General features: G+C 45.4%; 1 protein-coding gene across 1 annotated transcript in view; it reads right to left on the minus strand.

Annotated features, from left to right (window-relative positions):
* Nucleotides 1–16,476, minus strand: part of Polb (DNA polymerase beta) — a 36,351-nt gene that overhangs the window by 3,094 nt on the left and 16,781 nt on the right. The window contains exons 8-11 of the mRNA XM_028887797.2: nt 14,774–14,828; nt 14,620–14,692; nt 14,071–14,141; nt 11,635–11,721 (exon numbers count right to left, since the gene is read on the minus strand). Coding sequence (XP_028743630.1) covers nt 11,635–11,721; nt 14,071–14,141; nt 14,620–14,692; nt 14,774–14,828 — 286 coding nt within the window. The remainder of the gene's footprint in view (nt 1–11,634; nt 11,722–14,070; nt 14,142–14,619; nt 14,693–14,773; nt 14,829–16,476) is intronic.

Here is a 16,476-nt window from a genome sequence, read left to right on the forward strand (position 1 = left end):
GCATCTCGGAGGTCTGCATGGAGACCAGGCTGCGTCTTGTGCAGTCACTGGCTGCTCTAGGCTGTGTGGGGCAGTGGTTTTCAGACTGCCTTGCCCTGGGTGACTCCATCCTAGAAGCAGCATTTGGCTCCACTCTGGGTACAAATGCAGAGGCAGTACAACTGTATTCCCTTGGGCACTGAGAGGCCGCCCCCCTACCCAGCACCACCCATGAGGGACAGACTCACTCCTCCAGGTGAGGAAGTCTCACTTGTAAACCCACCAAGAAGACTGGAAACATATGGGCACATGGATTATTAAAACTATGCCAGGAATCCAGGCCTGAAACGTCAATCAACCAGAGTCCCACTGACTTGTTGCGTCACTACTGGGCACGTGTCAAAGGACGGACTCCACTGCTTGATGTGACATTCCCATTGTCTCCGATGTGTTCACCTGCCGGTCCCTCCCTCCACACCCAGTCCTGGGCCCTGCCCTGGGTGTCCTGGTACTTCTGAAGCTCAGCCTGACCCCATGGCTACTCTGGTCTGTTCGCTCCCAGCAACTCCCTAGGTGGCTCTGTTAGCATTTCATTTAACCAGTGGGGGACAAAAACTACAAGGTGAACTGCAGCCCATGAGAAGTCTCTCTGTACTTTATAAACATTATTATTAGTCAGTGAATTTGGACACTGTAGAAAGACATGTTTCTGGCATGTTGTGCCCACGGCGGGATGTACGACCTTAACCTTTTCACTGTATTCAGAATAACTAACGAACCACAGGGAGGGCCAACGAGGATTCTGCTTGTAGGAGTTAGTTAGCCTTTGCAGGTTCTAAACTAGAGATTAGTCAAGGAAAGTACCAAGCATGAAAGACGAGGCCAAAACAAACAGGAAAAAGCAACCGCAATAAAATAATGACTATGCACAAAGCAAACAAATTGAGAAAGCTGCTAGTAATATTCACGAACAACAGAAGATTATCTGATTCATAAGGCAAGCAGAATATTACAGACGAAGACTAGTCAAGGAAAGTTTAAATATGATATAGAAGAGTTTGGAGAAATCTTAGAGAAAAATCAAAGATAATAAAAATTAAAAGACAAGATTATTGGATCATCTTTCTTCTCTACACTTGAGTTTTCATTATACTTTTAGAGGTTTTTGTTTTTTTAAGATTTTTATTTTTAACCATGCACATGTGGGAAGGGCCTCAGGTCCAGGGATTACTCGCAGAGGACAGATTGAGCTCTAGGGCTAGAGACTCGACAAAGGTAATGTAGAGGCGGTGGGACAGAGCTGAGCCAGTGAGACGGGGAGCTGATTATTAAAAACCCCTCTTATTAGATGAAGTCAAGTGTGAAGTAGTCTGGGCTTTCTGACCATCTCTGTAAATGTGGTGGAGGTGGACAATTGAGTCCAGGTGTCCACCAAGGCCAGAGGCACTGGACACCTGCCCCCAGCATTACAGGCAGCTGTGAGCCACCCTAGTGGGTGCTAGGATCCCAGCTCTGGTTTCCTGCAAGAACGTACGCACACTTTTTCTTGGGTTTTCTTTTTCTTCTCTTCTCTCTCTTTCTCTCTTTCTTTCTTTCTTTCTTCTTTCTTTCTTTTTTTTTTTCTTTTTTTTTTTTTTTGTGACAGGGTTTCTCTGTGTAACAGTCCTGGCTGTCCTGGAGCTCACTCTGTAGATCAGGCTAGCCTCGGACTCAGAGTTCCACCTGCCTCTGCCTACTGAGTGCTGTGATTAAAGGTGTGCGCCACCACCACCACGTCACTATGCATTCTTAACCACTGATCTCTTTCTCTGCTTCTATGGTTTTTCTAAGGTTTTTTTTTGTTTGTTTGTTTTAAGATTTATTTAGTTATTACATATGCAGTGTTCTGCCTGCACACCATCAGAGGGCACCAGATCTCATTATAGATGGTTGTGAGCCACCAAGTGGTTGCTGGGGATTGAACTCAGGACCTCTGGAAGAGCAGCCAGTGCTGTTAACCTCTAAGCCATCTCTCCAGCCCCTCTAGTTAAGTTTTATCAGCTTTTCCTTTTCCAAAAAATGGGCAAATTTTCTGGACAGGACAATTACTAAAACATATGTAAAATGAGCTACAAACTTCACTATATTATTTTAAAATTAAAAAAAAATTGTGTGTGTGTGTGTGTGTGTGTGTGTGTGTGTACATGCACAGAAACGCAGATGCCCAGAGGCCAGATGTTGGACCCCCTGCAGCTGGAGTTACAGGTAGGTTGTGAGCCACCTGACATAGGTGCTAGGAACTGAACTCAGGCCCTCTGGAAGAATAGTGCATGTTTTGAGTGCTGAGCCACCTCTCCAACCCAAACCACCATATTTCCAATTACAAGTGTCGACTGTCATATTCTAAGAACATTATATAGATCCAATGTACAAGATAATGTGTCACTAAGAGCCATGCTATCTCACTCAGCAAAACAGAAAAGTCTGATCTGAAATGGGTATTTTCTTTAGCTGTCCTTCTAGCTGGAAGCTAATTGAAACACGCAAAAAAAAAAAAAAAAAAAAAAAAAAAAAATGGCTTCTTTAAGCCGGGCGGCAGACGCTTTTAATCTCAGCACTCGGGAGGCAGAGCCAGGCAGATCTCTGTGAGTTCGAGGCCAGCCTGGTCTACAGAGTGAGATCCAGGAAAGGTGCAAAGCTACACAGAGAAAGCCTGTCTCGAAAAACCACACACAAAAAAAAGAAACATGCTCATCTTCATACCAGGAAACATACTCTCCCTGGCATCAACAAGTTCTGTCTCAAAGTGGACCAGTATGGTGGTTTCCAGCTGGAATCATCAAGAGGTGCTCAGTTGCAGCTAAGGATGTCTGGATGCACAGGCTTGCCTTTTGTCATCAGAAATTGGCTTCCACTGCTTCGTTCTTTTTCTCAAGGCTAGTTTTATTTTTGATGTGGGGATGTTAAGGAATTCCTCTGTGTTGCTGTAAAATTCTTAGATCGCATGGATTCTTGTTTCATGCCTAGTGTCTAGTAAATCCTTTCCAGTCCTGGAGCAGTCCAGATATCTTGTGCTGTCCCTTGAATGGAAGCGCTCTTGTATAAAGAGATATCCAAATGCAGAGGAAATGAATGCTGTTTCCAAGGATTACACTTCCATCAAGAACAGCTCAACAACCTAAAGACTGTGCTTTTCTAAAATAACCTAGTGGGCTGGAGAGACGGCTCAGAGTTGAGAGCGTTTGCTGCTCTTCCAGGAGCATCTAGCTTTTGTCCCCAGCACCCACACGGTGTTTACAGTCTGTAGCTCCAGTTCCAGGAACCCGACACCCTCTTCTGACCTCCACAAGCGCCAGGGACACACACTGTGCAAATGTACACATGCGGGCAAAGCACTCACACACACACACTGTGCAAATGCACACATGCGGGCAAAGCACTCACACACACACTGTGCAAATGCACACATGAGGAAAGCACTCACACACACACACTGTGCACAATAAAGCACTCACACACACACACTGTGGCACACATGCACACACACACACACTGTGCAAATGCACACATGAGGGGAAAGCACTCACACACACACACTGTGCAAATGCACACATGCGGGCAAAGCACTCACACACACACACTGTGCAAATGCACACATGCGGGCAAAGCACTCACACACACATTAAAAAAATTAAAATCTTGATGAAAGAAATAATCTAGAATGTGCTGGTTTGCAGAGGATCTGACCACTACTATCTTAGACACTGTGTTTGTGTTTTGTTGAGACGTATAGTACAGCCCAGGCTGGCTTGTGTTAGTTAGGGTTTCCATGGCTGTCAGGAAACACCAAACCAAAGGTCACTTAGGAAGATTTCTTTCCTCTTACAGCGCCCAGCTCCTACTCTGTTACTGAGGGAAGTCAGGACAGGAGCTGAAGCAGAGCCTACAGAGGGGCAATGTTTACTGCCTTGCTTTATGTGGCTTGCTCACCCTGCTTTCTTATTAACCCACGCCCACCAGCCCAGGGTGTGGTATTATCCACAGTGAGCTGGGCCCTCCCACATCAACCATTAACCAAGAGAATGCCCCCAGTCTTGCCTACAGACAAGTCTTATGGAAGCATTTTCTCAATTAAGATTCTGTTTTCTCTGTGAGTTTGGGGGCTACATACCAAGCCTCAGGCGAGCCAGGACAAGAGACCCTGTCTGTCTGCCCCCGCTTCCCCCATCCCCACCCCAGAAATCTCTCTTCTCAGCTATGTCTAGGTGAATGAGAGTTGACAAAACCCAACCAGACAGCCTGGCCTGGAACTTACTATGTAGCCTAGGGTGGCCTCAAACTGGCAAGTCTCCTGCTTTAGGTTCTCTACTGCTGGGATTATAGGCATGAACCACTGTGGTAACTAATCTCAACAGTCAACTTGATGACATCTCAGATCACTTGGGATACAGGACTCTGGGCATGACTGTGGAAGAGTATCTTGACTAGGTGGGAAGACCTGCCCACTGAGGTAGCACCATTGCCTGGGCCTAGGTTCTGGACCATAGGAAAAGGAGAGTGGGCTGAGCATAAGCATTCCTTGTTCTGTTTCCTGAGTGTAGGTGTTACATGATGGCTGCCTCAAGTTCCTGTAGCCAGGATTTCCTAACTCTGATGGACTATATCCTTGAACCATGAGCCAAAGAAAAACTGACTCCTTGCTTTTATCATTGTTGTTATTATTTTTAAAATTATGTCAGGTAATCACAGCATTAGGAAAAGAAACTAAGACAGCCACCATACCTGGTAGAAACCAGGTTTTGAAGGTTATTTATAGTTTGACTTTTTTTTTTTCCAGGGCCTTGCGCTTGCTCTACCACTGAGCTAAATCCCCAACCCCGAAGGTTATTTAACAAGCCCCAGATAGGTCTATTTTTGAAATCAGTCAGTCATTATAGCAACAAAAGGTTTTAGAATCAATGGATTAAGACTCCTCTCCCCATATCAATAACTGCATCTATTGTGCAGTCCATCTCTCTTCAGGAGTCTGGAGGCTGTAACTTCTTTGACAGCTTAGTACACACTCATCACTTAGGTCACTGTTGGTCACTTCCTCTAGACAAACGTGCGTGTGAATAACTCCCCTCACCCCAAGGCTTCCTTTAGGTCTCATTTACTTCCTTTAGATAGTGTGTGTGTGTGTGTGTGTGTGTGTGTGTGTGTGTGTGTGTGTGTGTGTGTGTATGCATGCACGCATGCACATGCAGGTGCCCCGGGAGGGCAGAGAGTGGTTGGCAGCCACCAGATGTGGGTGCTGGGAACCAAATGGGTCCTCTGAAGAGGATGGAGTACTCTTAATCACTGGGCCGTCTCTCCAGTGCCCAAGTCTCATTTTCTTAAGAAGGCTGCCTTAAGCACTCTGTTCAATGTTGCCTACCCCTCCACCTAGCCACTTAATCTCCCTTCTCACACCGTGTATGTAAGCGGTACTTAAATTCACGGACACAGCCTGCACTCTTAGAACAGTGTCTGGAATGTAGAAGATGCTCACTAAGTGTCTGCTCCCTTCCTCGTGACACTCATTCTTGCTATTTGGCTCTCATTTTAAATAGGAGAGTAAAGTAGACATTTCAGTATTTTATCAGGCCGACTCCGACTGCGTGGAGCTTTACCTCCAGTGACTTGTGATGCCGCAAACAGACATTAAAGCCTGACTTCCAGGGACCCCAAAAGGCCAATCTCAGGTGACAACTGGTGCTGTGAGAAGTTAGTACCTACACAAGATACTAAGATGGCCACTTATCCACCCAGACCACGACCCCACACAAATGGCGAGGGAAAAGGATTCTCTCCTAGAATTGGCCTGCTGAGTCTGAGTTTCTTGCAGCATGTTTCCTTTATAACTCGGAGCCTCCCTCGGCTCCTCTTCACTCTGGTGCTTGTGGTGGCCAGCCGCCTGGACCACTGACCACTGACGGAATGTGGCTGGGAAGGCTCTCCAGTGAGATCCAAAGGCCTCTGGGTACGAGCTAGGGAGTTCCTTTCAGGCTCTCATGGAAATGAAGGACTCTGGCCAAGGTTATACTTTGGTAGGGGACCTGAAGGCAACGGAAAAAGGAGGTCACCCCCTGTCGTCTACACAGGCAAAAGGCCAGTTCTTCCTTCTGGGAGCCATTGCACTCACGGGGAGCTACGACCAGCAGCAGCGGCACATCCAGGGTGAGTCTACCCAGCTGAGTGGCCGAGAGCCTCTGTACCTGCTGTTTCCCTCTCCCAGCCAGACTTCCTGACCTACAATTAGCCAAGGTCTTGCTTTCTTCAGGAAAATAAATCTCTCTTTCCTTTCCAACTAAGACATGGCCAGTTTGGGTTTATAAAATTTTCCTGACCAAATAGTCAGCTTTGATTGTAGAGTGAAACTAGGTTTGACCTCTGAAAGAGAGTCAGATGGACTCTATTCTCGGGGGACACCCATTCCAGAGCGGACATCGGCTGGGTCATGTGGTTAGACTGGGTCTCACTCACCCCCAACAACAGCAGACATCTGCTGCTTCAAGGGATACCTTCTGAGTGAACACACTTCTACCCCGACTCACTGATGAGATGTCTCTTCAGTGATCCTCTCAATTTGATCCTCACATTTAAAAAACAAACAAACAAACAACTAAAAAGGCTTAATTTCCTTTGTAACACAAGTTGTCTCTTATAGCCAGCCCAGGTCAAGAGCTCTGGTCACCACATGGCAATCTGAGGTACTGCATTCTACAGTCAGAGCTCCTTCATACACCCAGGAAAGGTCTACACCCAAATGCTCATGGCTGTTAACAGGATCCCCACCTTGAAAAGATGTCATATGTACCTTTCCACATTCTCCTACACCAGTGTCCATCTCCCTAAACTCAGCCCTTAGATGACATGCTAATGACCTTCTCTGTGTGAATACTCCAGTCAGCCATCCTTCCACTAAGAGACGCTCTTTTCACGACCCCCACGCCATTCTTCTCCTTCTTCACTGCTTTCTCCTTCCCACGAGAGCTCTCACCATTTAAGACGTTTTAAGACTCCAGCAGCTCTCACCACATTCCTAAGATTCAGACCCTATCCCAAGTGGCCTAGAGCCAGCCTCAAAGCCCCCCCACCCCATTCCTAGTCTCTGTTATAGACCCTTATATCACCCAACACATTCTCCTATGGTCTGAATTACCTCCATTTCTGGAGGTGTGCTGGCTGGTTTTGTGTGTCAACTTGATACAAGCTAGTGTCATCAGAGAGGAAGGAACCTCATTTGAGGAAATGCCTCCATGAGATCCAGCTGTAGGGCGTTTTCTCAATTAGTGATCAATGAGAGAGGGCTCAGCCCATGGTGGGTGGTGCCATCCCTGGGCTGGTGGTCCTGGGTTCTATAAGAAAGCAGGCTGAGCAAGCCATGGGGAACAAGCCAGTAAGCAGCTCCCCTCCATGGCCTCTGCACCAGCTCCTGCCTCCAGGTTCCTGGCCTGTTTGAGTTCCTGTCCTGACTTCCTTCGATGATGAACAGCAATGCTGAAGTGTAAGCCAACTAAACCCTTTCCTCCCTGACTTGCCTTGTGGTCATGGTGTTTCGTCGCTGCAAGAGAAACCCTAACTGAGACAGGAGGCTAACAAACAGCTGCTTGTCACAACTGATTCCAACCACTTTCTTCAGAGGCCCCAACAGCCTTTCAAAGCCTGGAGTGTCAAAAGGCTTAAAGCCTCTCAATTCCTGGGCCCTGGGCTGCTCTACCCATGTAAATCTGCGCAACGCTCCCATGTTGGCCACAAACTGGTGAGGCTGGTCCTGTAGAATGGTTTAAGACATGAGAACCAGAAATGAGTGTGTTGTTCCCCTTTCCAAGGAGCTGGTGGTGCTATGCAGGCTGTTGGGGGACAAATGTCATACAGAGGTATGACTGTCTGGGGCTAATCAACTGCTTTTTAAATCGGATTTGAGGCTGGCCCCACAGGAGGAAATTCACATCTGGTACTACAAACCCGGTCCAAAGCCTTGCCTGGGAGCATACAGGCCCTAGTGCGTTAGCTACTGTGGGACTCTAAAATGGACACGGTGTGTGTATCTCTTGAACCGCTGTCAGCTGGGCAGAGAAGCAGCAGGTGGCAGTTACGGCAGGGGCTCCCAATGCAGAGCTGAGAAAGAGTGACTACTGTCATCAGCCCTAAGTGGGACGTCCACATCCCACCCGCTAAGGTTCAGGGAATAGTGGAAAGGGGGCAGGGAGAATGTAAGAGCGGGAAGGGTGGGCTGCTGTGGAACGCTGTTTCCCAGGCAGACATGGCTAGGGCCCTCCTGAACTCTCAGCAGCCCTGGGTATCCCAGCATGAGAGCGGACCCATCCCCATCCTGCTGTAGGAGGAGGACGGGTTCAGCAGGCCACCGGGCTCAGCAGGCCACACCTCCCCTGAGGACTAACAGGCAGTTAAAGGGCACCGAAGAAACATGGAGGAGGCACAGTCCCTCCCTGGGGACCTCCACGGTGCTAATGGTGGTTGACAGGTGGTCTCCTCTCTTCAGGGGATTAAACACTGCTAACTAAGCAGCCCCCACGTGTATAAACAGCCCCACTCATGCACCAGTAAGCAACTCTAACACACCCGGCCACCAACCACAGCAACCCAGGAAGACGTGAGAGCAGAGGAGGGACGAGTTGGGAAGAGGAGGAGGACATGAGTGGGAAGGGGACAACCAAGAGGAACAAGGAATGGTATGATCAAAACATATCACACACATGCATGAAAATGTCATCATATCTTACACACATGCATGAAAATGTCATCATATCTTACACACATGCATGAAAATATCATCACGAAACTCTTGATTGTAGTTCATTTATGCTAAATAAAAGCTAAGGGCTCTGCAGACAGGACAGCAGGCAAAATGGCTGCCACCAGGCACCGAGACCTGGGTTTGATCCTAGCACCATGGCGGGGGAAGTTCACCCCACACCCTCAGCACTGGGGAGGCAGAGGCAAGAGGACCCATGGACTTTCTAATCTAGCAGCCGGTCTAGACCAACCTGAGTCCAGAGTCAGCAAGAGGCCATTTCAGCAAATACGACAGTCCACTGAGGAAGGCACCCAGCAGTGACCTTCAGCCTCCACATCCACCACCCCCAAGAACACATCCACCCATATACCCCAACCCCTGTTCACTAACCCCGAAACTGTTGTCCCTGGGTGTCTGTCACAGAAACTGACGGAGGAAGAGACAAAGGCCACACAAACACCAGGACATGGCCTGGCCTATAATCAGCACATGTTGTTCTTAGGACTCAAAGCTTCTCTTTTCCAAAAAAAGTTGACCCTACAATTTTCTGATCATATTCTTTTCCCTCCTCCAGCTCCTTCCAGATTCTCCCCACCTCCCTACTCATCTTCTCAAAAACAGGAAAAACAAAGAACAAAAATCAAAACAGACAAAAAAAAAAAAAAAAAAAAAAACAACACATACAACAACAACAACAACAACAAAAACTGTGTTTCCATTTGGTGTTGGCCAACTATTCCTGGTATTGGGTCGGTCCTGGAGTGTGGTCGATATATCCAGTGACAGTCCACTGGAGAAAGTGGACTTTCCCTTTCCCAGCAAACAGCTTCTCCATTAGTGGGATTTGATGTCTGTCACCTCCCCGTCTCCACTAGAGGTGGGACTCTGTGTCTGTCCACCTCCCCGTCTCCACTAGAGGTGGGACTCTGTGTCTGTCCACCTCCCCGTCTCCACTAGAGGTGGGACCCTGTGTCTGTCCACCTCCCCGTCTCCACTAGAGGTGGGACCTGTGTCTGTCACCTGCCCATCTCCACTAGAGGTGGGTCTCTGTGTCTGTCCACCTGCTCATCTCCACTAGAGGTGGGACTCTGTGTCTGTCCACCTGCCCGTCTCCGTGCTGGATTTTGTATGGTTTGAACCTGTGCAGGTCCTGTGTGTACCGTCACTGTCTCTGTGAGTTCATATGTGCATCAGTTCTGTCATATCTGGAAGACACTGTTTTAAATGCTATGTAATACTAATCATCTGGTGAAAACAAATGAAAAGGAAATCTTAGCAAACTATTTTATTTATTTTAAATATTCTGTATTGTGTGATGTGTTGTTTATACAAGAACTGTAGTGTGGAGCCAAAGAACTTTCTTATGTATCCAGGAATAAACTCACCATAGCTTTTACAGCAACATTTAATGCTGACATGTGACTGTCAAATATTCTTAAATCATGATACTTTAACAGATAATCAAAATCTGAACATTCAAGATCTTTATTCAGATAGTATGGACAAGCAATTAATAGATTAACTTCTTTAAAAAGTGACGATAAGCAACCATGATCACATCGTTACATCACTAGTAATGACCGACTGTCTCGTTCCCACAGCATGAATTCTAGCCCCTCACACCGTCACCCACCCTGTCTCATGTGCTAACCTACCCACTAGTAGTTGTAATATAAACAATGCCCCATTCCCTCTGCTCCCAAGCCTCACTCTATTATAATGCTGAAGTTTGTCTTTCTCAGTATTATTGTATCACCTAACATGTCACATGAAGTTCAAGCTCTCACAAAGCTTAGCATGCTCATGCTCAGAAAGAATGCTTCCCTTTCAGTCATGTGACATGGGGAAAGTGCAGCATGGAGTAAACAGAGTAGAGGTAAGCCAGTGAAAAACAGCAAGAATTTTGGACCTGATTTCTATTAGCACTCCTATTTTCTTATTCAGAGAGATGCATCTGTTTTTAATATATCTGCTACACCTTGGTTTTTGTTTTTTTCTTTTTTTTCTTTGCAGTAAGGTCTCACTCTGTAGCCTGGTGTGGCCTGGAATTCACTATGTAGCCTAGGCAGGACTTGAACTCATGGCAATCTTTCTGCCTCAACCTGAGTGCTGGGATAACTTCTCAATCCAAAGTCCACAGAATTCTGACAGTTGACACAGTAGGTCTCAGGGAACTCTCTACAAGTGTTCCTTCTAGCTGCTCCTGGCACACGGCTCTTCTCCAGCGTGTCCTGTGATAAACATGGATTCCCTCTCTCCCTCCACTGGGTCACAGGCTCCTAATCAGGCAATTCTAGCCTCATTCAAAAAACTTCTGAGTCAGAGGATAAGAAACCACTTACTATTTTAAGAAAGTACTGTGTGCCAATCAATGTGAATATTTTTAAAGAGCAAATTCTGCCTAATATTTATTTTGATGAATCGAATTATTGACAAAGAGTTTAGGAGAAAAATCCTTTACTAAAATATTCTGAAAGTAGTTCTGAGAGTGAAGATATCCTGATAATTACTTTTACCAAGCTCTCAGAGTTACGCTATTTGTTTTTATTGTTGTTTGGAGGCAGGGTAGCTCTATGTAAGTAGCTCTGGCTATCCTGGAGCTTGCTATGTAGACCAGGCTGGCCTCAAACTCACAGATCTTCCTGCCTCTGCCTCCTGAGTGCTGGGATTAAAGGCGTACACACCACGCCCTACAGCCTTCTGTGACAGGGACAGAAAGCTACAAGTCACAGGCGAGTGTGAACACTTACCATGAACTTAAGTCACAGGGGAGTGCGAACACTTACCATGAACTTAAGTCACAGGGGAGTGTGAACACTTACCATGAACTTAAGTCACAGGGGAGTGTGAACACTTACCATGAACTTAAGTCACAGGTGAGTGTGAACACTTACCATGAACTTCGTTTCGCCCTTCGACAGAGTGTCTGTAATGAAATGGACTTTCTGTAACTGCTCCACAACACGATGTAACAACTTGGGCTGCGTAATCATGATAGGAAAGTAAAGAAGGATACCGTTACAACAGGAAAACTTCCTTTGGTGTTGGAGAGTGAACCCAGGGCCTTCGTCTCTGCCACTGAGCTATGTTCCCTAAACCGCTAGTCTCTCTTTCTTTCCTTCCTTCCTTCCTTCCTTCCTTCCTTCCTTCCTTCCTTCCTTCCTTCCTTCCTTCCTTCCTTCCTTCCTTCCTTCCTTTCCTTCCCTCCCTCCCTCCCTCCCTCCCTCCCTCCCTTCCTCTCTTTCTCTGAGAAGGTCTACTGAGCCTGTGTTAGAAACATGCAGACCAGGATAACCTGCTCCTGTACCATCATGCCCTCTTTTATGCAGGGATCCAGGGCCTTCTGAATACTACAGATTCAAACATTCTACCTACGGAGTTACATTCCCAGCCCTATGCTGTTTCCTTTAAAAAGAAAAGTTATGATTTGGAGTTGGAAAGATGGCTCAGTGGTTAAGAACACTTGCCATCCTCCAGAGGACCCCAGTTCAATTTCTAGCATTCATAACAAGTGGCTCCCAATTGTGAGTAACTGCAGTTCTAGGGGGTCCAACACCTCTGGTCTGAGGGCACCTGTGTGTACATTTCTATACAGACACCTATGCAGAATTACAGACATAAGTCTCCAAAATTATTTATTTGTGTGTGTGTGTGTGAGTGTGTGTGTGTGTGTGTGTGTGTGTGTAGCAGCGCATGCACGCTGCAGTGTTTATAATCAGGGGACAGCACTTCAGAGCTGGTTGTCTCCTTTCATTCTGTTGGAGTCTTTTGGTTCTACCCAGCATTCTCCAGGATGCTGGCCTGCAACCTTCCACTGACTGTTCCGTCTCACTTCCTTTCTCACCATGGAGTGCTGGGATTGTAGACGCATGCCTGCCAGCACATCTGGGTTTTAAAGTGGGTTCCACGTAGCCAACTCAGGCTGGAGGGAAGGCTTAAGCCATCTTCCCAGGCCGCCATTTCATTTGTTGACTATGTCTTCCCTCTAGTAGAAAACTCAGATTGAACTGTTTTTCTTTTCTTTTTTTTTTTCCTTCTTTCTTTTGGAGATAAGATCTTGCTACATAACCCTGGTGGGCCTGGGACTCACTCTGTAGAGCAGGCTACCATTGAACTCATGACGAACCCCTTGCCTCTACCTCCAGGTGCTGGAATTATAAGTACATGTCCCCATGCCTGACCACCAAATGAAATGATCCTTTTTCTTAGAAATCATTTATGTTTTCAATGATAATAAACAGAATTTGGTTTCATAAAATCAAAGAATTAGCTCTATTTTTAAAATGCATAATATTCTAAAATTTACAATATTTGCCTTTATACATTTTTCAATAAGTAAGGTTTCACAACAGTTTATTTATTTATTTATTTATTTAGTGTCTATGTGTACACGTGTGGTGGTCAGAGAATAACTTGAGAGAATTGGTTTTCTCCTCCTACCATGTGGGACCCAGGGAATGAACTCAAGTAGGCAGGTTTGGTGGTAAGCATCCTTAGCTGCTGAGTCATATCTCTGGCCCTACTGTAGCAGAAAGAAACTCTTTTAATGAAAAAATATATTTTATGCTAAGTATTTCTGAAATCAATAGTAAATAATTCTGAAAATATCTTCTTAAATTTCATCTTTTTCAATGTAAGGATATGCTCAAGAAACTGACTCTTTCTTTATAACTCATTTTGCCTCTCACAGAACTCAATCAGTTTAAGGGACAATCAGGGTGATTGTTAGTGGACACCAGTGTCTCCACTAAGATGGACAGGGTTCTTCCCACGGCAGGAAAATGCTCTGTTCATAGCCTGGGCAGGAACCTGCCAGGTGTCTGCGTCCTGCTTGTGTGACATCAGAGACGGGTGCAGATTTTTCTTTATAGAACCAGGAGCTCACAGTAAGGAACCAAGCATGGTAAAAAACAAACATGCATTCCCATCTCAAGAGTAGGCTCCTGGCCCAGGCCTACTTGTAAAGAAGCTCTTCCACATTAGTTCTTCAGACGGTCTCACTTTACACAGCGTGGAGAGCATTAACAGATTCTACTCCCAAGGAATCATTCATTCATCTATTCACACATTGACAGTAATTTGCAATAATAATTGTTTCTATATATAAATATATATAATATACTTCCTAGAAAAATGAAAATAAACTTAAGGGTTAGTGTTTGTTATAGCTCAGTGGTAGAGCCCTTGTTTAACATGAACAAGGCCCAAGTTCAATCCCCAGCACCATAAATGATAAAAATGTACACGATGAAAATATCCAACTATCAGTTAGAAAATGATGCTCCCTCCTTTGTAAGATGGGTCACATTTGATTATGCATTCTGAGGCACCTGTTTGTTTGACTCTGACGTGAAGTTTGGGTGGGTCAGAAGAACATCCATGTCTCCGCTGGACTCTGCACCTACAATAACAAAGAACATATACCTACTAATTAGGCCATGCTAGAATAAACTAGAAGGGCCTTACTTCCAAAAGGTAACTTTCTACTAGACTATAATGCATATCTACTCAGGTCAATGATAGAAACAACAGAATATGGGATAAACCATAGTTTCACACATTCCCATCCATGAGCAAGTAGACTTAACTAATATTATGTCTAAGTCTACTTATTACTACATGTTACTAAGTCTATGAAGTGACACAAATTACATCTTTTTTTTCTTTTTTTTTTTCCAGACAGGTGACCACTCTGGCTGTCATGGAACTTACTCTGTAGCCCAGGCTGGCCTTGAACTCACAGAGATCTGTCTGCCTCTGCCTCCTGAGTGTTGGGATTCAAGGCATGCGCCACCGCATCTTTTTAATCCACATTATCACACAGACTAGGCGACTTTACCATCAAGCCATGAATAACTCAAGATTATGAAGTATGGTACCTCGTCTGAAACTGCCGCAGACTGTAGCAATGTATTCCGAATCCACCTTTTTAACTTCGCTGAGTACAATATCCTATCAGAAGAAAAATGAGGTCAATATTCCAAAGTCAAGCCGCATCCTCACGCTAATAGAGACCACGATCAGGAGCCTTACTTGCATCTGCAGCATCTCTTCACGGGGAATTCTCTGTTCAAAGTCCTCGAAATATCTAGAAAGGCAGAGCAAATGGAAAGGGATTGCCGTGTAATTTTAATCTCTTTACAAATTGCCTGCCCTATCAAGCATAGAAGCAGATCCTACTCAGAAATCAAGACCAGACTTCACTGGAAGACAAGAAAGCCAGGGCAGGTGTGGAGAAGGCATCTACTCCTGAATCAATTCAGGTCCTGAACTGCATCCTTTGTTCAGCTTCAGACTCACGTTCACAGAACAGGAGCAAAGAAACGAGGCTGAGAATGCAACTTAACTGGGAGACTTTTTGCCTAGCGTGGACAAAGCCCTGAGTTCCATTCCCAGCCTGCATGAACCAGGCGTGGTGGCACAGGCCGTTACAGTGCTTAGGAGGCGATCATCCTCCTCTGGCTACACAGCAAGTTCAAGGCCAGTCCAGGATACCTGAGATCCAGTCTAAACAAACAACCCAAACACAGCAAATATATATAAACTATTGCTTCGTGTTCTCAAAGTAGACTGCTCTCTGCTAAGTTAAAGGTTCAAAGGTCAAAGCACCTAAAGACTGCAGAAACAGGACGGAGGCTCTGATGTGTTACTGCCCTGAGGGTAGCCAGATGCTAAAGAATCTATGTGCGGTTTCATTTTACTTCCTTTCTAAATAATGATAACACACAGCATCGAAAAGCTATAGGGAATTTTGAATGTTAACAACACGAAAATGATGAATGTTTAGGATATGGGTATGTTTACCCTGATTTAAGACATTATACAATGTATACATGTAACAAAACATGTTGTAACAAAATGTTATACAATGTATACATGTAATAAAACACAGTATCCCATAAATATGTGCAATTTTGTTTTTATGTATCGGTTGAAAGTGATACCAACAGTTTTCAAAATTTTTGTATTTTAAGTATTATCCCACAACATGGATGAACCTAAGAAAATAAGATGCTGGGTGAATAAGCCAGTCGTGAATGATGTGTGAAACATCCAGGACAGAAAAGTTGTAGAGGTGACAGATTATTGGTTCCTAAGCTCGGGAAGAAGTGTGCGCGGGTCAGATGGGGAAGAGCACACCAGGCTCCATCAGGGTAAGAAAGATGTCCTAAAAATGACTGGAATAGTGGTCGCACAACCCTGTAAATATATTAAAAGTTCTTCAACTGTATAATTTATACAGGTTGACTGCGTAATATATAAACTGTATCTCAGGGAGGCTACAGGAGAGCATCTCAGCATGAAATAGTGTCTACCCATAGGCCTAAGGATGATAGTGCATGTGGGTACCTGGGCTCATCAGAAGAGCTCATACATTCCCCTAACACCCGGGTTCTCTAAGGACTACACAAATGTGTCAACGGGAAAAAATGAAAGGTTGTGTAACAGCAGAGACACACCCAGTGCAAGTGCACTAACACTGTGACACTGGCTACACAAAATCACTCTTGATGCTAACCAACTGCACTGCCGTGTAGACTTTACATGCCTCAGCTTCTTCTCAGAGTGTGAGTAAGTTCCTGAAGGGCTCCCTGAGCTCGGTGTAGTACCTAATGCCTGTAATCTCAGGTCTTGGAGGTCTAAGGCAAGAGAAACACAAACCTGAGACCAGCCTGGGCCGTGAAAGGCATGCAAGGTGCAACAATGTCTCAAATATATGAGACCCTTCAATACAG

Source organism: Peromyscus leucopus, chromosome 17 (assembly GCF_004664715.2).
Source record: "Peromyscus leucopus breed LL Stock chromosome 17, UCI_PerLeu_2.1, whole genome shotgun sequence".
Classification (NCBI taxonomy): domain Eukaryota; kingdom Metazoa; phylum Chordata; class Mammalia; order Rodentia; family Cricetidae; genus Peromyscus; species Peromyscus leucopus.